Below are 23,252 nucleotides of genomic sequence, written 5' to 3' on the forward strand. Positions count from 1 at the left end.
CTGCACTTGTCCTTGTTGAACCTCATCAGATTTCTTTCGGCCCAATCCTCCAATTTGTCTAGGTCCCTCTGTATCCTATCCCTACTCTCCAGCGTATCTATCACTCCTCCCAGTTTAGTGTCATCTGCAAACTTGCTGAGGGTGCAATCCACACCATCCTCCAGATCATTTATGAAGATATTGAACAAAACAGGCCCCAGGACCGACCCCTGGGGCACTCCACTTGATACCAGCTGCCAACTAGACATGGAGCCATTGATCACTACCCGTTGAGCCCGACAATCTAGCCAGCTTTCTATCCACCTTCTTCGTTGTTCCTCTTCTCCCATCCCTGTTCTATGAATCTAGCCCTTTAAAAATGCCCAGGAACTAAATGTTTTGTCCAACCTAAAATGGACTTTTTGGTGTCTTTCAATTCACCAAAAACTGTATGCACGCTCCTAAAAATAGAGATCACTTATTTAATATCAATTGAAATCCTCAACATTATTTGCACAGCAGGTAAAATTCATATTGGATAGGCTGGTGAAATCTCTAGAGGAAGAATTAAGGGAACAATAGCTTGTTGCACAGGCAATGGGAGGCAGGTTACTCCATCTTGCCTTCTCACTCGTAGGGAGAACGGTTGTAGGTACATTGGACACCCATGCCTTGTCTCTGCTGTGGTTTCAGTGTAGCTGCAGTCCTGAAAACTTTTAACATCGACATGTTTACATGTTTTAGACCAAGAGTTCTTTCCTTTTCCACTTACACGCAGCCTGAAATATGTGCTGCTTTTAGTTTTCATTTCTTCTCATGCTACGTTTGGAAAAGCATGGGCCTGGAATCCATGCACAGAGCATAACTCAGGAGTACAGCTGCTTGACATGTCCAGATTTTGAGTTTTAAACAAGTTTCTTTTTCAAACACTTAATTTTCAATTTTAAAAGATTAAGTGAAATGGTGGAGGTTTTTTGGGGAGGGATGCTTTTGGTTTGTCAATATATTGATATTCTACGTTTTGAAAAACCAGTGAACAGTTTCAAAATTCCCTTCCATTTCTTTTAACTCTCCTTTTTTTTTTTTTTTTTGAGCAGCTTTGGTGAAGAGGAAATAACTCCTTTCTAGACAGACAATTAGTCTACAAAGAAAGGGAGAGGTTCAAGTTAACCTCTGAAATCAGGAAAGGACAAGCAGTCCTTTGCCTGCTCCTTGCAGTAGGTTTTTAGAAACCTTAACTTAAGAGGATGACGTTTGCTTCAAGGTGGGGTACCCCCCAACACCCCAAATTTTCTGATGACTTTTGCTACAATTCTTTGAGCTGGTGAAATGCTCAGAGACCTTCATCTAGAGAATAAGGAAAATAAACTCAGGGTGAATATGCAAAAGAGAAAAATTATGTTTCAAGCAAGTATGCAAGAAAACACACAATCCACTGGAAATGATGTAGGTAAATTATGTTGTCTGGGTTATCTCAGACACGTCCAGACATGGCCCTCGTAAAAGGTTTTTTCCCCTCTCAAGAGTGTTTGTTATGATGATTAATGCCACCATTGCTCTTTTTTGTTTATACCTGTTCAGAGCTGAGTAGAGAACCCTGCTTCATGCATTGTATTTGTTTGTTTGTTTGTTTTTTAAGATGTAATTCAAGGGCTACCTGTTTAAGGCAGATTAGAAAATAATCCTCTAGGGGAGCATAAAACAAATTAAACTATCATCATGTATGTACATTAATTTCTATATAATTAGGAATAAGGTACAAAACCCCAAAACATCATGTACTCTAAACAGGAACAATATATTTACAGGAAACATCAAAGTAATATTAGACATTAAAATGGTAACTTGTCTCTGCACTACGTAAACAATGACAGAAGAGAATAAGATACCTTTGTAGTTGATTCTATGCTGACCAGATTTGTGTAGTCCTCAAAAAAACTTCGGGTTAGTGAATGTCACTTCTCTGTAACTTTATGCGTTTTTTGGACTTTTAAGTCTGCACCCTTTACATAGAACATTTCCACTATGTGGAAATTCCCAGGCACATTTGCATGAGTTGTGTTCTACCTTCTGGTGAAACTGTTGGCAGAACAGCCTGCCCATGTTGTGTCCTGCTTTCATCTGCTTTATAATTTGTACTCTGACTACATTCTCAACTCTAACCCCAAAGACACCAATGCTGAAACCTTGTGAGTTACCATGGTAACTCCTCTGATTCCTCATTTAGCATATACTAGAGCTACTGTTCTTATTACTGTCGCTTACATTATACGTGCCTATTGTATAGATTAAAATGAACTGCATTTTACCTTTGTCCCCATAATAGCTGGAAAACAATATTTTCCCCAAGAAATACATAAAACTCAACATTTTACTGTGTCAAGGAAACAAGTAACCAGAGGATGGAATGCTGGAGTCAGCGTTTTTCGTTCCATGAGAGTGCAAAACATCAGATCTCCAGAGAATGCCAATCTGACCTCCCAAAACACAAAGCCTAGCTTCCAACTAACTTCAAGTAAACAAATTACTGTAGAGATTAAGATCAAAGCACCAGAAAAATATTCCATTTCAACTACATGATGCTCATAACATTATTTATTTATTGGACTGAGGCAAGCGATGGTTCAGGGAGACAGGATTTAGTTATTTTTTTATGTTGTCTTACGGTAAAAGTACTTCACAAAGATCATCCACATCTTTGTCATGAGATCTGAAAAGTCTGTCATTCTTTGTCATATCATTCCTGCTTCGTGTCCAAACATGGTATCAGTTTATCATGGGCCATATCCTGAAGTCCTTACCCAGGCAAACTCTTAGTGACATCAATGAGAGTTTTGTTTGAGGAAAAGCTGTAAGATGTGGCCCCTGCTGCTTAATTATTGTTGTGTGTGTAGGTGATATGTTGCCTTCAGCATTTTCCCAAGCAGATATGAGTTCACCCATAAAGTCTCTCTATTGCTTATGGAGGAAGGATAGTCCAGTGGTAGGGCACTGGTATTAGACTTAAAGAGATTTGGGTACAAGTCCCTCCTTGTCCATGGCCTTTGTGTGTGATCAGAAGCAGATTACAGCCACTCTGTGCCTCAGTTTCCCATGTGTAAAATAGGGATAAGAGTAATTGACTACCAGACAGGCTTAATGTGATAAATATATTAAAATACTACGGTGATGGGTGCCATATAAGTACATTAGAGAGAGAAATTTACAGCATAGATTAACCCTAAAAATCTAGTGAACCACTCCTTGAAGAAAACTAAAGCGGGGGGGGGGAGGATTTTATTTTACAGTAACGTAATAGCTGAATGCCATTTATTTGAACAGATGTGCATTCATATCATTTTGTGCATGACTGAAATTATTTGTCTATGCACATTGTGCTTCACAAAGCAGTGCAAGTGTGCATTAATAGCTCATCAGTGCATGCCCTGTTGTTTCTTTGTTAGCTGATGGACTGACTTAGCAGAAACAAATCGGAAATATAGCCAAGTAAGGGTGTACTTCAAAGGATGTGTATAGCTGTGACTCAGACAAAAACAATCTGACTGAGGTTCAAACCAATCCCATGTCCTTGGGAGTAGAGTCCTGCCATTCCACAGGCATGTCTCCTCCCAAGTAAGTGTGCAAGAAGTCAGGGAAGATCATCTAAATTTAACTAACCTTTGCCTTAATGAGGACTCTGTCATGGTCCTGCACCCAGTTATTATGGTGTGCATGTTTCTGTGTGTCAGTCTCTAGTGGTATGAGTACATAAGATGATCGACTTTATATACTCCTGTACTTAAGTTCATTTTTAGTAAAGCATAACAATATCCTATGTGATTCCTATTAATATTAAGGGAAGTCATGCATGTGAACCAACAGAAGAATAGGCATAAAAGGTCAGAATTTTGTAAAACAGAGTAAGTAGTACCTTTGCAGGTCTACATTTCCACTGACACATCCAATAAAGGTACATGCAAAGGGAGCCTTTGTGCATAAGATGGCCATTTAGATCCATTTGTTTGTGCAAACGCCCAATATACCTATATGGTTTCAGTAATTGTTAGTGCAAGGAGAACTAAGATCTAGGGTGATAAGTTATGAAAACCATACTCAAAGTATTTAACCTGTTGTTAAGTTTAGTGATCCAGGCAAGTTGTCTTCCTTTTCTTACATGTTACATAGTTTTAGCTTTGAGAGTTAAGTATTCCTCTACTCGTAAACCCTTTTGATCAGGAAGCTTCAGCTATGATTTTTCTTGGGACTTTATTTATTACCTTCTGGCCTAAATTAGCTCTAAATCCTCTCATTGTCAAACTAAATACCTAAATAAAAATTCAACAGCACTTTATGAGCCAGATCCACAAGACCTACATTGATTTATAGCAGCCCAGGGTCTGGTAAATGATATTAATAACAATAATGTCTTTGCTGTGAGTACTATCTATATTTCATATGTTTGGATCACATTAATGGCGCAGAACACAACATATTTCATGTTTGGTTGGACGGGAGTGTAAGTTGAGATCAGTTTTGAGTGAATCTGTGTTGATGTATGTCCAGAGGTGGTGGTAAATAAACTCCCTCCATTATCTACAGAATCGTTCCCACTTCCCCCAAATTTATGTTTGCTATAGTATTGTTAGGATAATAGGCTGCACTACATGCAAAAGCAGATGACACATCTTAAAAAATTGCAACATGGCAGTTTTTACAGTTGAACTATTGCTTGGTGTGCTAAAAGAGGATGTTGATGAGACCAAAGTATGTGGAAGTCCGGCTTCAGACTCCTGTTATATGATGATCCAAGGACAGGAAACAAAATAAATCTGTAATATTATTAAGGGAGCACTTGATTCCCACTGATATGAGTTATAGATGATTTGACTTTTTTATTGCACACTGTCCTGTCTAGTGCAATGATTTAGTGGTGTTAGAAAAATAGTAAATCAATTCAGCTAAAAATGTTTTCAATTCTCAGGGACAACAAGTTTTCCACAGCTTGTGCCAAATGAACAAGCCATTATTTTTGGTCTAAGATAAGCATTCCATCTTCTTCCCCTGCCCCTTCTTCACAATCCTTGGGGAACAGAATAAAAACAGAGTCCTTGACTTTGAGTTTACTAGTGGGTATAGACAGTAGTTGTGCATTCTTGTAGTTTAAAATATTCTTTTGGATTATGTCTAACAGCCCTCAAGAAGGGAGAAAAAAGCAACAGCACTCCTGTAAACTGTAGTGTGGATTTGAGCTGCACAGTGGGTGCATGAGAGAGTATAGGAGTGAGCACCACAGCATAGAATAGATCCAGTTCTAATGTTAACTGTTTCCCCAAATGTTATTTCTTTTTGTTCTTTCTTTGTTACTTTCACCCTTTGCATTTTGTTCATCTAAGCCAGTGGTTCCCAAACTTTAACAGCCCGCGAACCCCTTTCACTAAATTGTGAAATCTCGTGAACCCCCTCCTAAAAATGAATATTTCCGGGGATTTAAGTTTAAATTTCCTCAGTGTGATGGATGCACTTTCTTTGCTCTGCATAGCTCTTGGAATTCGGGAACCACTGGAGAAAGATAGTCTCAGGTCTGGTTCAGCATCAAGTCTGTTTCTGTATTTGGTTTTCAGATGTGCATACGAGGAAAACGCTTTCTCGATTAAGTATGTTGTTAAAAATGGTAACAAAACTGCAGCAGCTTTTTCTGCTAGAAGGGAGTGCTCGTTTCTTAAACTCAGCCAAAAGTTGATCAATGACAGATTTCTGAAACTCCTTTTCAGTTCGTAATTACAGGAGATCTCAATCAATTTCTCTTTTTCCTCAGTGTTCAATATCTGTGTTGAGAAAGTGGTATCATCAGAAGGGTTGTGAATCCAGTCATTATCGCCTGACATAGCTGGAAAGTATTCCCTGAAAGTTGTGCAAAGTCCTTTTAGGTGTGCAATTATATTGGTTTTAGTGCATTGATCTGCTCTCCCTGGGGCTCAGGCTGTCAGCCCTGCGCGGAGCGCTGGAGTTTGGGGTGCCGGCTCCCCCGCTCATGGGGGCACGGCTCAGGTTGCCAGCCCCAGCTGCCCTGTCCCGCTCTTCCTGGGCTCAGGCTGTCCGCCCTGCAACCAGGTCCCACCTGCTGCCTCCAATGCCCAGGATCCTCTGGCAGCTGTTAGTGAAATTTTACTGGCGAACCCCCTGTAAAGTTCGGCGAACCCCAGTTTGGGAACCACTGATCTAAGCTGTAACTTACTCCTCACTTCACTCATGCAAGAGCTCAGTTTCTGCTGCCCGAAGTCAATGAGATGTAAATACTTTGAGACCTAGTTTTCTTAAGTCCGCTGTAACTCTTTATGATTGTTGACATTAACTGCAGAATGGCCCTTAGTCATGAGCTAATCAAATGTGCAATTCAACAAGTCTAGCAGATGTGTCTGAGTTTTGCTTCACTGTGAACTTTTTGGAGTCTCTTTCCCTCATTCCCAGGAACCATGACCCAATTTTAGTAAAATATTGCTGATCCAACTAGTAATAACAAGACTGAAATAAGACTCCTTCCCCACAAGCCTCCAAAGGTTCAGCGTTTCAGATACCAAAGCTTCTATGCTTATTCAAACCCCCTTTGGCTTGTAAAACTGAGGGAAGAGAAGTGCATGAGATTGGGCTCTCAGAAGATTTATGGTATTTCCTGCATCTGGTTGACATGGAAATATTATTTTTCTCACGGTATTCTGACACTTCCAGGTCATGTTCTGGGTGGGACCTGGCAATACAGATGCATGTAAGAAAAACGGAAGACTTTTCTTCTAACAACAAAAATAAACTTGGTTTGATTCAAGGTTTATGTTGGTTTATCCCTGGTTTATACCTGGTTTATCCCTCTCGCTCTTCTTTTAAGATATCCAAGGGAAGAAGGCTGCTCAAATCTCCCTGCAGTGTCACTGATTTTATTATTACAGCGATAATCTTCACAGTGGCCAGCTAACCTGCAGTTCCTTGTCCATCTTCTATCTGTACATGGGGTTTTCCAAAAGGAAGACACATCGCAGAAAGAAAGGAACTGCCAAGGAGATTGGGGACATTCTGATGTTGGGCAGGAAAACTCTGAAAACTCATAGCACAAACCTACTTTCTCTTTGGCTTATTATCTACATAGTCATTTTGATTTGAGAGTATAGCTTTTATCCACATTGTGTGAATTTTCTGGATAATCTACTCCTCACAATGCAGTACATAAAAACATTTTATCCAATATGGTTTGGTGGTTGGGGGGAACCTCACAAACCTAGTTACTTTCTGTATGAGGCTTTGTGTCTTTATGGTCCACCTATTTTCTTCTTAATTAAATCTTCTGACTATGGCTAGTGTGGGGATAAACTCACTTTCAAATTTGATTGATTTTCCTGATATAATTCTGACATCCCAAATTACATTCAGTATGCAGGAGTGTGTTCCACCTTTTTGTGTCTCCTTGATTTTCTTTTGACTAATACCACTGAGCAAATGCGAAGGTTTATTCATTTTCTGCAAGAATAGTTCTCTCTTAGGAGTAAAGGGGAGTGGGGCAAGAAATTTAAATTGATTTCTTTCCACTCGTCTTGCCTGATCCATTTTGGCACTAACAGCAGAGGACGTGAAGGCAACAGATTTCAGGCACCAAGATTATCAGTATAAATACTAACCGACTAAACTGAAGCAATCTTCTTGTTTGGAGTTATGAAGGCAACCACTTCCTGAATATTACACATTGCTAAAGACTGCCATTTTTGTTCCCGGCTTCCAACATTAGGAATCCCAAGCATTGCAAGTAACCGAGGCAATCGCTTCCCTAAGTTGCCCCAGAAATACATTACTATCCACAGAATGATATTGTTTGGTCCTGAACTGTTTCATTCCTGTTTGTTAATTTTCCTTTCTCCCAGAACAGCTGAAGAACCAAAAAATGACAAGTAATCACTGCCATTACTGCATGGAATCCCTTCTTGGCAGGAAGTATGTATTTAGAGAAGAAAATTCTTACTGTGTTACATGTTATGATGACCTATTCGCTAACTCCTGTGAAGAATGCAAGAAGCCCATTGAATGTGATGCCAAGGTAAGCATTTAGTTCATTTTTCTGTATTTATTGAGATTGTTCATTCACAGCGCATGAAATCCGCCTCTTTGGGAGTGGGTTCCACCCAAGGCTCTCTGTGCCACAGAAGTCTTCAGAATCCCTGCACAGGTGTGAAGACCTGGATTTAGTTGTTGTACAAAGGGGAGCTGGAGCCTCTGCATGCCTGCACACCAAGGAGGGGGGCTCTATGCTGACTGGAAATATGCTGCTGCAGAAGGAAGTGTTGGGGGCAGGGACCAGAGGACCTACACTTATGTGGATGCAGTGGTGGAGAAGTCTTGAATAGAGTCTGTAGTGTAGTGGTGATCTATGGTCTACCCTCATATTAATAAGTTGATTCCATCCCTCACTGCCACTTAGTTTCCTGCATAAAGACCGCACAGTTTGGTGGGTGGGACTGGCGAGAGGGTCCACACAGTAAGCAATAGAACTACTTAATTCACTTCCACAATATTTTGTAGTATCGTCAACTTCTGATGAAAAGCATTACCTTGCTTAACAATTTTAGGATTTTATACCTCTGTCCTTTATTGTAGGACCTGAGTGCCTTCCTTATAAAATCAGTTAGCAATGCCAAAGTCCCTAGTGGACCTCCTTGAGTCTCTGGCTTTTCTCCCTTTTGGAGAGTATAAAAACTCTGGGGTTGTGTGTTTGCTTGTTGTGAGTGTTATTCCTGTTGTGGCAGAAAGGCTTGGTTATTGTAGAGAGATACCTTGGGTTGTTTAAATTTACCTAGCGCTCTCAGTAGTTGCAATCTCTCACTCTCTCCCTGCTCTACTCTCTCTTGCTGTCCCTGTAATTCAACAGATAAGATCACAGGAAACTTTAAAATAAATACTTCCAAGAGATGTCAAGTGAAAAACAACTTCACTTTGTCTGTAAATCATTTCTATTGCAAATGTTTAGTCAACACACAAGAGTTCAGCTGGAAGGCAACAATATTTATCATTTTTATGTAATGCTGTCTGTCTTTGTAGACAAGATGCCTTGAGAGGGCATATTTTGATTAAAATACCTTACTTGCAGTATGACAGCTTAATTTCTTATTTATCTCACAATGCCTGGCTTGTGAAATCTCCGTGATGGATGCAATCAGACATAACAAGCTTCAGCTTTCTGGACTTTGCTTTCCTTGAATCTAGGCCCCTTGTAGACCTTTCATTAGAACTGTGAGAGCCCGAGTAGATGCAGTTAGCTGGCATCTGTCAGCTTTTATCTTTTGGCTCTGACTCACAACCCTGCATTTCACTTTGAATTTCATATTCACATGAACCCAGAAACTTAAAGACTATCAAAACATCTGTGTTTCACACAGTTTCAGAACTCAGTCAGAAATTTGCCCAGGCTCACTTGTACCATAAACCAGGTTTGCTCACAAAGTTTGGAAAAAAGGTATTCTGCTTAGCAGGAGATCTGAGTTTAGGAATCACATCAGGATTAGTGGTGCAAGTTTAGTGCATAACAATATTTAATTACAGAGATGGACCCAAGCTACAATATTTGGAGCCAGATCTGGGTTTGTGGTTCTGATCGTTACAGGAATAAAATCAAGCTGCAATCTCCTAATCCAGATCTTCCTCATAATTAGGTGTGCTTGGATCTGGAACAGTGTTGGTTTGCCATAAAGTAACTTGAGATCTGGATCCACCTCCTATTGCATCTGGTGACATTTGGGTCCAGGGTTTTAGGCCCAGTTTTAAATAACAACATAAAGCACTTCAAAAACATTAATCTTCTCAACATACCCATAACCAGTGCTTAATTTGTGCCACGGCTTGCCGGGGCTGAGCCCCAGAACCTCTAGGTTTGCCGTGTCACTTATGAAAGTAAAAAGATGGCTTGAGCCCCAGCACCTCTTTCATTACAAATTTAAGCACTGCCCTTAACAGAGGTAAGTAACTATTATTCCCAATTTACAGCTGAAGAAATTAAGGCTGAGATTTGGGTACACCTATGCTGGAGCTGTAAGATATAAATTTCAGCTCAGGGAGACATACCTGTGCTAGGTCTGATTGAGCTAGTGCACTAAAACTAGAAGTGTAGCTGTAGAGGCATGAGTGGCTAGCCATCCCAAGTACAATCCCATCCAAGACCATAGATAGCCCTTCATGCTGTTTGCGCCACCGTGGCTATACTTCTATTTTTAGCATGCTTGCTGGATCATAGCTAGTGTGAGTACGTCTCCTCAAGCTGGAATTTACACATTCCAGCTCTAATGTAGACATACCTTTAGAGAGCGGTCCAGACCCAAAGAGGAATCAGTGTCTGATCCACGATTTGAGCTCAGGAATTCCCAGACCATGCACTTAGCATATATCGTGTTCTCAGGGCCCAGTTAATCCTTTGTGGAAGCTGACCTTGGCACAGGGCTTGGGGTTGAGTGGAAGTTTCTTTACTTCAGCTTTAAGCCTGTCCTATCCTGGGCTGCCTTGGTGATGGTTTAGCCCCAAGTACAGGGTAGAACTGCCTGAGAGCTGCCTGAACTTGTGATTCCTGTCTGTAGCCCTAAAAGGCCACTGCAGCAGCTCAGACTAGCCAGGGCACAGTAGAAGCCCAGCCAACATCTCTGTCTCTGCATCAGTGCCACAGCATTTCCCCTATGCCAAAGGTATCTGCAATGGATGATCTAGGGGTGTTATATCAGCCTGCGGCAGCACCCTACATTGGGAGGAAATCCCTAGAGGTCTGGGTCTGATGGCTTTATGGCCCAGTTACATTAGCAGAGCCAACTCAAAGGGCCAGAAGATAAAGGGAGGGTAATGGTGGGCAGGGCCCTCCGTCTTCAGGGAAGGGGTCAATGGCCCTTGTGGAGGTTAAAGATAGGGCCCAGCTGTGTTTCATACAGAAATTGTGAAGGAAAAACTGCTGATTTGGGGTGAAAACTGTCCCAAAACTCTGACCTGCATTTTCAACAGCAAATTCTTCTATGTGGCCAAGAAAGCCTGTGTTTTCAAGCCCAACCAACCTGCCTAATCTAAAATTTAAATGTAAAACAAACTAAGCAGCAGGATCTTTTCATACTAATGATTTTGTCCCCTAGATGAATGGTTGAATCATAGACTCATAGACTATCAGGGTTGGAAGGGACCCCAGAAAGTCATCTAGTCCAACCCCCTGCTCGAAGCAGGACCAATTCCCAGTTAAATCATCCCAGCCAGGGCTTTGTCAAGCCTGACCTTAAAAACCTCTAAGGAAGGAGATTCTACCACCTCCCTAGGTAACGCATTCCAGTGTTTCACCACCCTCTTAGTGAAAAAGTTTTTCCTAATATCCAATCTAAACCTCCCCCACTGCAACTTGAGACCATTACTCCTCGTTCTGTCATCTGCTACCATTGAGAACAGTCTAGAGCCATCCTCTTTGGAACCCCCTTTCAGGTAGTTGAAAGCAGCTATCAAATCCCCCCTCATTCTTCTCTTCTGCAGGCTAAACAATCCCAGCTCCCTCAGCCTCTCCTCATAACTCATGTGTTCCAGTCCCCTAATCATTTTTGTTGCCCTTCGCTGGACTCTCTCCAATTTATCCACATCCTTCTTGAAGTGTGGGGCCCAAAACTGGACACAGTACTCCAGATGAGGCCTCACCAATGTCGAATAGAGGGGAACGATCACGTCCCTCGATCTGCTCGCTATGCCCCTACTTATACATCTCAAAATGCCATTGGCCTTCTTGGCAACAAGGGCACACTGCTGACTCATATCCAGCTTCTTGTCCACTGTCACCCCTAGGTCCTTTTCCGCAGAACTGCTGCCTAGCCATTCGGTCCCTAGTCTGTAGCTGTGCATTGGGTTCTTCCGTCCTAAGTGCAGGACCCTGCACTTATCCTTATGGAACCTCATCAGATTTCTTTTGGCCCAATCCTCCAATTTGTCTAGGTCCTTCTGTATCCTATCCCTCCCCTCCAGCGTATCTACCACTCCTCCCAGTTTAGTATCATCCGCAAATTTGCTGAGAGTGCAATCCACACCATCCTCCAGATCATTTATGAAGATATTGAACAAAACCGGCCCCAGGACCGACCCTTGGGGTACTCCACTTGATACCGGCTGCCAACTAGACATGGAGCCATTGATCACTACCCGTTGAGCCCGACAATCTAGCCAGCTTTCTACCCACCTTATAGTGCATTCATCCAGCCCATACTTCCTTAACTTGCTGACAAGAATACTGTGGGAGACCGTGTCAAAAGCTTTGCTAAAGTCAAGAAACAATACATCCACTGTTTTCCCTTCATCCACAGAACCAGTAATCTCATCATAAAAGGTGATTAGATTAGTCAGGCATGACTTTCCCTTGGTGAAATTATGCTGGCTGTTCCTGATCACTTTCCTCTCATGCAAGTGCTTCAGGATTGATTCTTTGAGGACCTGCTCCATGATTTTTCCAGGGACTGAGAATCATCTCCCTAGGACTATGGAGTGTCTACATTAAAAGCGCTGCAGCTATGCCACTCTAGCGCTATAGTGTACAGAGTGCTATAGAGACAAAAGGGGTTTTTTTCAATTGCTGTAGTAAATCCACAGGGAGGTAGCTAGGTGGATGGAAGAATTCTATACCAGGACTTAGGTTGCCTTAACAGAAAGTTTCTTAGCAGTGTAAATTTTTCACACTTCTGAGTTACATAGCTAAGTTGGTCTAAGTTTTAGGCATAGAGAAGGCCTGAGAGACAGGAAAAGCCAAGATGAAAATATAATAGGAGTGAAATGAAACGCGTACAACAGTCAGCTAAAAGCATTGCCCCCTTAGGTTGACAGTTGGTTGTTCCTCACAGAATTAAGGGGTCAGCTGTCTGCCTTCTTCTCTCCTTTGTATATTTTTTTGCCTCAGGCTACTCTTTGACAACAGTTTTTGTTTTATAGGCACTCAGAGAGAGAGGTAGTTTCAGCACCTCTTAAAATCAAGTCTTATGTATTTTATTTCCCCTTTTATTACTTTAAGGGGGACTGTCAAGGTTCCTCCCCCACTCTGAACTCTAGGGTACAGATGTGGGGACCTGCATGAAAAACCTCCTAAGCTTATCTTTACCAGCTTAGGTCAAAACTTCCCCAAGGTACAAAATATTACCCCCGTTATCCTTGGACTGGCCGCTACCACCACCAAACTAATGCTGGTTACTGGGGAAGAGCTGTTCGGACGCGTCCTTCCCCCCAAAATACTTCCCAAAACCTTGCACCCCACTTCCTGGACAAGGTTTGGTAAAAAGCCTCACCAATTTGCCTAGGTGACTACAGACCCAGACCCTTGGATCTTAAGAACAATGAACAATCCTCCCAACACTTGCACCCCCCCTTTCCTGGGAAATGTTGGATAAAAAGCCTCACCAATTTGCATAGGTGACCACAGACCCAAACCCTTGGATCTGAGAACAATGAAAAAGCATTCAGTTTTTTACAAGAAGACTTTTAATAAAAAATAGACGTAAATAGAAATAAAGAAATCCCCCCTGTAAAATCAGGATGGTAGATATCTTACAGGGTAATTAGATTCAAAAACATAGAGAACCCCTCTAGGCAAAACCTTAAGTTACAAAAAAGATACACAGACAGAAATAGTCATTCTATTCAGCACAATTCTTTTCTCAGCCATTTAAAGAAATCATAATCTAACACATACCTAGCTAGATTACTTACTAAAAGTTCTAAGACTCTATCCCCGGTAAAGACCAGCATATAGACAGACACAGACCCTTTGTTTCTCTCCCTCCTCCCAGCTTTTGAAAGTATCTTGTCTCCTCATTGGTCATTTTGGTCAGGTGCCAGTGAGGTTACCTTTAGCTTCTTAACCCTTTACAGGTGAGAGGAGCTTTCCCCTGGCCAGGAGGGATTTCAAAGGGGTTTACCTTTCCCTTTATATTTATGACAGGGACTGACAAGGGCAATGAAAGGGATAGAATTTGTGCCCTTTTGTGCTTCTTTCATTAGAAAGAAGACCTGGAAGGATTTGGTTTATTTCTTATAGTATAGTATTTTTTATGGTATATTTCTTATATGTTGGTGTTTAGTTGTTCGTGGGTTTTTTTGCTGGTTTTTTTAACCTTAAAAATATCAGGAGTGTTAAACCATATCTTCCTTGTTTTTAATGAAACAAAGTGAAAACCTTGTATTTATCTTCTTAGATTTCTCAGCGCTTAAGCATGTTGAATTATTAAAAGAAAATCTTTCCTTGGAGCTTTTTAGAGGGTGATTGAGTTAAATGGGTGTTAACAAAGAAAAACAAACAAAAGCAAAGGGTTTAATAGTCTGAATAAAAATCACTTCACCCCTCAGTTAAGCAGATTTCACCTGCTTGCTACATGTGAGGCCATAACCCTTTCAGTTCTTCAGTTGTCCATAGAGTCTTCCAGGGGAAAAAAGGTTAAAAAAAAAAAAAAAAAAGCCTGGTGGCTTTTATTAAAAGCCCATTTGTTTCCCAGGAAGGTTGTCTTTAAAATACAAAGTCCTCCTTTAAATTAAACAAAAAATACTTCTTAAGTGTGGGGGCATGGAGTATTAACTATAGCCTGAGCCAGAGTAGCTCTTTGTGGCCAGTAGAAGTGGACTGCAGAATATCCCGACAGTCTTTCCACTCTGGGTAGATTTTGTTTGTCATCTTTGACAATTACCCTCCAGCCAGTGGCACAAGCCACTGGTCCAATCACTCTCCAAGTGTTTTTTATTTGGCTTTATATATTTAAAAAAAAAAGGGAGGGGGGCTGTGGGGGTAAACAAATGCTTTCCATTAACATGTATTTACTCTCTCAAAGGATCTCGCCTATAAAGGCCACCACTGGCATGAAGCGTGCTTCAAGTGTGCCAAATGCAATCACTCTTTAGTGGAAAATCCTTTTGCTGCCAAGGATGAGCTCTTGCTGTGTACTCAGTGTTATTCTAATGAGTATTCATCAAAGTGCTTTCATTGTCAGAAGGCCATTATGCCCGGTAAGATAACCAGGACTTTTTGCTACCTCGATGAAATGGTTATATTGCACTTGGATAGTTAAGCTACAAAGTATAATTTCTTGGCTTTCAGTACAGCATGCAGGGGATTATCTCCCCTCGTTTAATCCTTCTGCATGCTCATCTTCTGTGATCTAACATTGCATGTGTAATTATATTACACCCCACAAGGAATAATATTACAGTCTTGAAACAGAATCAGATTTGCTCACATAGACTCAATGACATCGCCTAAACTGGCAATTTTCAGGAAAATCACAATTAGACTTGCTACAGTGGGAGTGCTACTATGGGCGTAGGGAACACAACTATCTGTATTTTTCCATTATGTCATCTAGACCGTCAGGGACCAGACTTGGTTACAGGGGGATTTGGGGATGGAAATTTTTGTTTGTTGAAAAATGGCTTCTTCAAAGATGAAACTGTTCTTTAAAAAAAATTGTCAAGATGTTTTGGTTTTGTGATGTTTTCTATGATTAGTTTTAACTTGAATTTCTATCAGATTAAATTCCTTAAAATTATCAACATTTTTAATTTACCAAACATTGGGTTTAGTTTAGTTTTGGTTTTTTTTACTGAAAACCAGTTCAAAAATGATTTCTGACAGCTTTGTGGGGGAAAAAATCATAAAAAAACACAGGAAATTAGTCTGATTTTGAACGCTGTGAAACTTAAACCACTTTGGAATTAAAATTTGTCACTAAATCACTTTCTGGTTTTTGTAACCAGCTCTGTTCGGGATTTGCCATGGTGGTGTTTCTGCATCAGTTGGGCAGATTCAATCCTAACGCAATAGTGGGAGATTCCCTGAAAATATCATGCAACTGAAGAGACCATGGCAGCCCATATGTGGCAAGATGAACTGGCTTGTCTAGGGCATTGTGTCTCAACCTTTTTGATAGCAGGGACAGCTTGCTCCCTTCCTAAACTGTGTTAGGGAAATCTTGGGGACTGGTCCTTGAGAACACTGGTCTAGGGCATTAACAAATAGGATCTGGCAAACATTAAGAGAACCCAATGGGAAAGGAGGGTTGGCTAATTTTTCAGGAGACCTTGGTTCCAAAATACTTAGGCCTGGTCTACACATAGTTTTTGTATTGGTATGGCTCTTTTGGTTAGGGATGTAATTTTTTTTTAACTGGTAAAACCCAGAGTGTGGATGAAGTTATACCACTGTAAAGGTGCTATGGTTCATTCCCCTTCCCTTACAGACATAAGCTATACCAAGGCCTGGTCTACACTAAAAAGTTAAGTTGGAGTATCTACATAGGTCAGAGATGAACAAAATCCACACCTGTGACCAACATACCTAGGCAAAGCTAGGCCCCCGTGTAGACACAGTGAGGTCAACAGAAGACTTCTGTCAACCTAGCTACCATCCTTCAGGAAGGTGGTGTTCAGGAAGGCTATGTCTATACTATCACTTATGCTGGCGAAACTTGTATCGCTTGGGTATGAAGAAACACCCCCTAAGCAACATACGTTTCACCGGCATAAGCGCTCGTCTGCGCAGTGATATGTTGGCAGGAGAGCTTCTCCCGCCAACATAGTTACCAACAATCCTTTAGGTGAATTTATTATGTTGAAGGGAGAGCTCTCTCCCATCAGTATACAGTGGCTACACAAGCGATTTTACCGTTGCATGACTGCATTGGTTCAGCTGTACCGCTATAAGCTTACTAGTGTAGACATGGCCTTACAGTGACAGAAAAAACCCATCCATTAGTGTAGGCTGCATCTACACTTCAGGGTTGTATTGGCATACAGTGATGTAGCTACCAATATAGTCTCCCTAGTGTAGACATACTCCAAAATAAGCACATTTTATGCCAGTATAATCGCCTCTATACAGAGGTTTTATACCGCTTTAACTACACCAGTATAAATAAATGACCAGGATGATGTCTAAACACTTTTCTGCACTATAATGTAGTTACAGTGCTGTAGCTATGCCTCTGTGACCCTGTAGTGTAGACACACATAACAGAGACAGAAGGAGTTTTTTCTGTTGGTGTACTAACTCCATCTCCCCTGAGCAGCAGTAGCCCCATTGACAAATGTATTCTTCCATCAGCCTAGCCATGTGTACACCAATGGGTAGGTTGGCATAGCTACATCTCTCAGGGGCATGTAATTTTTACACCCCCTGAGTGATGTAGCTATGTTGATTTACACTTTCGGTGTAGTCCAGGGCTGACTTTAGTGGCCTTGCCATGATTGTCCTTTATTATTGCTTATTTCTCCACACTACAAACTACCCTATAGTTTGGCATAAAGAAATGGCATGAGTGTTATCAGTCTCTGCTCCATTTGGGAATAGTAGAGAAAAGTTGAAGTACACTGGAACGGTGACAAGCTGAAGCTTGCCTTTTTATGCCTTGTATACCATTAACATCTCTTATTTTTCTGATTACTAACTTCAAGATAAGCCCCAATTGCCAGGGTTACCAAGTCCTGTTCTCTTACCCACTCTGCTGAGTGCTCAGTGCTCAGGGGAAACTCCAACCCAATGATGTTAAAGCAAAACTGACTCAGCAGCTTCTCTGCCCATCCAGAATGTGGGCACTCTCCTCCCTGCAGGATCACCTGCTGTTGGAGCACGCAGCCTCCTCCTCCCCTGCGATGGGGAATAATTAGAGGTCCCGGATCTCTCAGCACTGAGGCACTGCCAGAGAAGAAGGGGGAAATTGCAATGTGGAGTCACTGAAAGAAGCATTATAGTACATGGGTGTATACAGGTTATGACTTTGTAGATGAATTGGGCATGGGAGGCAATGGTAATCATGGGCTCAAAGGCAAGGGTTTTGGCAGATCTGACTCAACAAACAAAGTGCAAAACTCCGAGCTTCCAAATCTCCTTTGATAGATATTTATATAGGCAGCTTCCTTTGGGGATTGCCTCAGTACCTGAGATGTACCAGACCATCATGCCCTGGACCTTTGACAATCTGTATAGGGTAGAAGTAATCATTAGTGATCTGTGGTGAAAATGATCAGCAACTCTAAGATACTGTGTCATTTCCTGCATCGTTCTAAAGAAATTAAATTGAATTTGAAGAGAAACTAATGCCAGCTGGATTGAATGAAATTACTTATTCAGGACTTGTATTCATTAGCAAAGGAGTTTGTCCTGCCATAAGAAAGTTGCAGGAAATTTGTGTAAGTGAAAAGACCTCAAGAGTAGGAGAATTCATGGGCATGTTTAAATATCTAAGCAAATTAATCCCCAGTTTGTGAAAGTGACATGCTCAATCCAGTGTGCTGCTTGACCACAGGATTGAAGGGCACTGGGATGCAGAAGAACCTGTCCTAAAATATTTTAATACAAGAAAAAAATCTAAAATCTCAGTTTATGCAAGTTCACCTGGATGGGGGATGAGTGGGAGGTGCTGTCCTTCTGCAAGATGATCACTTAACTTCAGTGGGACGCACATGCTTGTTTTGTTTTTCAGGTTCTCGTAAAATGGAATTTAAAGGGAGTTGCTGGCATGAAACCTGTTTTGTTTGTCAATACTGCCGGCAACCATTAGGAACAAAGCCTTTGATTACCAAAGACAATGAGAATTATTGTGTGCCATGTTTTGAGAAGCAGTTTGCTCACCACTGCTACTCCTGCAAGAAGGTAATTGATCAAACATAACCAAAGGGAAGATTTAGAACACTATATGACGCTACTAAGCTCTTTTTAATGCAATTCTGGACAAGGTAGCTCAATGTCAAAATGCATGCACAGTAGGACACTATAGTCAGAGTTTGATTACAGAAACTACAAGGTTAAAATAACCTCTGTAAATGCCATACATTATACACACCTAGAGGTTTTACAGCTGAACCTACATGAAACAGCAGGAAGTGCAGAGCGTAGCCACATGGCATACAAGTGACCTTTTCACAGGATGGCACCAAGGGAGTTAATCTAAATACAAAGATAAAGTTGATAGTTTCATATCCGAGCATACGAGGACAACTGGTGTAGCAGAATGGAAGCTCATACTCTGTGCTTTGCTCTGCTAAAGAGTGTAAGAACATTTTACGATAATGTTTACTTATTCTGTCTACTGCTTACTTCGTTAATATAAAATATTTTTGAAAATGTTTTAAAAGTTGCCCAAGAGCTGCTCAGGGGTTGAAAATGAGCTTGTAATGAACAGAATTCTTATACCATCCCAACCTCAGGTCCTCCTTGCTTCTGCTGTTGTTAATTATTGGTATTACAGTAACACCCTAGAGCTCCCAATCAAGAAGTAGCTCCATTGTTTCAGCACCATACAAACCCAAGTTAGGATATGTCTGCACTGCATCCGGGAGGTATGATTCCCAACCAATGTAGCTAGACTTGACTAGCTCTGCTTAAACTAGTGTGCTGCAAATAGTAGTGAAGACTTTGGAGCACAGACAGTGGTTCAGGCTAGCCATAGCGGCTTAGACAGGCTTGGACATGGGCACCTAGGGGTGACAGTGGACGAGAAGCTGGATATGAGTCAGCAGTGTGCCCTTGTTGCCAAGAAGGCCAATGGCATTTTGGGATGTATAAGTAGGGGCATAGCGAGCAGATCGAGGGACGTGATCGTTCCCCTCTATTCGACATTGGTGAGGCCTCATCTGGAGTACTGTGTCCAGTTTTGGGCCCCACACTACAAGAAGGATGTGGATAAACTGGAGAGAGTCCAGTGAAGGGCAACAAAAATGATTAGGGGTCTGGAACACATGACTTATGAGGAGAGGCTGAGGGAGCTGGGATTGTTTAGCCTGCAGAAGAGAAGAATGAGGGGGGATTTGATAGCTGCTTTCAACTACCTGAAAGGGGGTTCCAAAGAGGATGGCTCTAGACTGTTCTCAATGGTAGCAGATGACAGAACAAGGAGTAATGGTCTCAAGTTGCAGTGGGGGAGGTTTAGATTGGATATTAGGAAAAACTTTTTCACTGAGAGGGTGGTGAAACACTGGAATGCGTTGCCTAGGGAGGTGGTAGAATCTCCTTCCTTAGAGGTTTTTAAGGTCAGGCTTGACAAAGCCCTGGCTGGGATGATTTAACTGGGAATTGTTTCCTGCTTCAAGCAGGGGGTTGGACTAGATGACCTTCAGGGGTCCCTTCCAACCCTGATATTCTATGATTCTATGAACTAGCAGAAGCTGCACTCATGCCATAATGTGCACAGTGCTATCTTTAGCAGCCTAGCTTGAGCAGAGCTAGTGTAAGTCTGTCTACCTGTGCTGGGCATCACCCTTCTCTGTTGCAGTGTAGACCTATTCCGAGAGACATGGGAGGTCCATGAACCCCCCATTTGGGGAGGCTATCCCCCGGCTCCATCCCTTATTCCTCTCTTCCCCTGCTGGATCTCCGAGTCCCCCACTGTGGCTGGAGGATCCCTGCCCTAGCCACCCCACGTCTCAGCCGCCGCCCGTCCCAGGCCACAGCCAACCTGCCCTGATCTGCCGGCTGGCCCAAGCTCTGGCCCTCCTGCCTGCAGCCCACCCCAGCTGGCCTGAGCACTGGCCCTCTAGCTGACCAGCCCCAGCTCCCCGGATCCCGCCCAGCTGCCCCAGGCTGCCAGCCAGTCCGCCCCCACCGCCCCGCCCCGAGCGCTAGCCCACCCGCCAGCTCAGCCACCCTAGATCTCACCGGCTTCAGGGGAGAGGCTGGGCAAGGGCAGGAAGAGGAGCAGCATGGGCGGGGCCACGGGGGAAGAGGAACATGGGAGCGGAGCACAGGAGGGGCCACAGCCTAGCTGTTTGGGGAGGCTTAGCCTCCCCTGACCTACTATATCCACCACCCATGCTTTGGAGATGTTCCCTGCCCTGAAGAGTTTATACTCTAAATACAAAAGGGATGGTCCAGTGGTTATGGTACTAGCCTGGGAGTTATGGTACTAGCCTGGGAGTTGGAGAACTTGGATTCTATTGCCTGCTGTTCCACAGATTTCTTGTGTGGCCTTGGACAAGTCACTTAGTGTCTGTGTAAAATGAGGATAACAGCTCTCCCCTACCTCACACGCTGTTGTGATAATAAATGCACCAGAAATGGTGAGGTGCACAGATACTACTGCAATTGGGGCCCATATAAGTACCTGCAATGGAACCAACATGAATAACTTATGCAGCTGCATGTTCATATCAATCAGTCCCAGTCAAGATTAAAAATCAAACTGAAAACAATTGAGACACTCTCTCTATATCTATCTATATGGCAGAGAGAAAAGAAATAAGAGGATTTATTTAAAAAATACCACACACCTTGGGAATTCCTAGTTTTGACTAGAGCTCAAATGTTATCTGAATGTTTGGTTTTGCAGCTGATTGCTATCGATTGTTGTTCACGCTTTCATTCCTTTGTTTGTTTGCTTTTTGTTGCTGCATCAGATGATAACTACTGGTGGAGTGACGTACCACGACCAGCCATGGCACAAAGAATGTTTTCTGTGTGCTGGATGTAAGAAGCAGCTGTCTGGGCAGCGGTTTATTTCCAAAGATGACCATCCATACTGCCTAGACTGCTTCCGAAAGCTTTATGCAAAGATGTGTGCGGTCTGCAACAAACCCATTACTGGTGAGTCTAACCGTTTAAAGTAGACCAGCCACTAAAAAGTTATCAGTGCTGTCTCAGGTCAGATGTCTATTAACTGTCACAAAATATTCTACTTGTAATTATATAATTGCACTTACTGTGAATTTTAATTATCAGTTTGCTTAAAAAACACTTCCTGGGTATGACTACACTGTTAGTAGAACTTGTGTTACCAGACCCTGGGTTTGTTATCCTAGGGTTTGAGGTTAATTTAGATTAGAAATTATTGAACCCTGAGTCCCAATCTGGGGCTCCAACTCTACATGACATCATATGGGCCTGCCTATATCCCAGACTTCCTAGTGCTCTCCCAAAATGCGGCCACTCTAGTCCTTCATTCATGGTGCAGTGTATGAAAATTTGACTGTCCACCAAAATTAACTGTTTAGAGGACAAAGAAATTCGGCCTATGGGATTATGGAATACTTTTGGTGGACTCACAGAACACAAGTCCGGCAAGGGCTACCCTGCAAAGCAGTAGGGTGTGAACCATGGGTCCCAGCTTGACTCACGCTAAGATTGTCTGCCCCCATAAGGTCCTGGGATCCTGGGTCTAAGCCCTGTTTTAGCGTGATTTGTGTGTGGACAGAAGGGGGGTTAGGCTTGAGCCTGAGTTCAAACCCTGGGCTTACATTGCAGAGTAGAGATACACACTGATAACTGATTTTTTTAGACAAGGGACATGCAGTAAATTTATTCTACAAGGATTTCAGTAAGGCATTTGATACAATTCCACATGGGAAATTATTAGTTAAATTGGACAAGATGGGGATTAATCCAACTGAAAGTTAGATAAGGAACTGGGTAAAGGGGAGACTACAGTGGGTCATACTGAAAGCTGAACTGTCAGCCTTCCAAGGGGAGCAGTGGGGGCAAAAAACCTAACCGGCCTCAAGACTGAGCTTGATAAGCTTATGGAGGCGTTGGTATGAGGAGACTGCCTACAATGATACATAGCTGATCTGCAACTGCTAGTAGTAAATATCCCCAATGGTCAGTGATGGGTGACTACATTGAGAAGGCTTTGAGTTACTACAGAGAATTGTTTCCTAGGTGCCTGGCTGGTGCATCTTGCCGAAATGCTCAGGCAAGACCCTGAGGGCTTTTTGCCTTCCTCTGTAGCATGGGCTATTGGTCACTTGCACATTTCAACTAGAGTAAATGGTGGATTTACAGAGACCATCCTTTCCTCCCTATTTAGTGGAGGAGTAAGAAAAACTATCATTTCTAAGGGTACAGCTACGCTCCATTTTTAACCCTGCAGCTTGAGCCCCACAAGCCCAAGTCAGTTGACCAGGGCTCTGAGACCCAGCGTCACAAGTTGTTCTTTGCAATGTAGACATAGCCGTAGAGATTATCATTTTTCTTACTCCTCTGCTAAATAGGGAGGAAAGGATGGTCTTGTGGTTAAAGCACTGGACTGAGACATGGGAGATTTTGATTCTGTTCCTGGTTCTGACAGGCTTCCTGTGTGATATTGGGTAAGCCACTTATTCTCTCTAGGCCTCAATTGCCCATTTGCAAAATTAGGATAGTAATAACCCTTTCCTCTCAGTGGTGTTGTAAGGATAAATTAATTCACGTTTGTAAGGTACTGAGGTGGCCATATAAGTACCTACATATATACACACGGGGCAGATCCTTAGCTAGTGTAAATTATCATAGCTCCATTGACTTCAGTGATGGGAAGACTATT

General features: G+C 42.3%; 1 protein-coding gene across 5 annotated transcripts in view; it reads left to right on the forward strand.

Annotated features, from left to right (window-relative positions):
* FHL5 (four and a half LIM domains 5) overlaps positions 1 to 23,252 on the forward strand; it is a 46,361-nt gene that overhangs the window by 17,528 nt on the left and 5,581 nt on the right. For 3 of the 5 annotated variants that reach the window (XM_073336798.1, XM_073336795.1, XM_073336794.1), the window contains exons 2-5: positions 7,863 to 8,035; positions 14,799 to 14,973; positions 18,444 to 18,613; positions 21,352 to 21,538. In XM_073336798.1, coding sequence (XP_073192899.1) covers positions 7,883 to 8,035; positions 14,799 to 14,973; positions 18,444 to 18,613; positions 21,352 to 21,538 — 685 coding nt within the window. In that variant the 5' untranslated portion in view covers positions 7,863 to 7,882. Of the gene's footprint in view, positions 1 to 1,086; positions 5,886 to 7,862; positions 8,036 to 14,798; positions 14,974 to 18,443; positions 18,614 to 21,351; positions 21,539 to 23,252 lie in introns of those variants that run through there. The other 2 variants (XM_073336799.1, XM_073336797.1) reach the window with 2 other exon arrangements.

Source organism: Lepidochelys kempii, chromosome 3 (assembly GCF_965140265.1).
Source record: "Lepidochelys kempii isolate rLepKem1 chromosome 3, rLepKem1.hap2, whole genome shotgun sequence".
Lineage (NCBI taxonomy): Eukaryota > Metazoa > Chordata > Testudines > Cheloniidae > Lepidochelys > Lepidochelys kempii.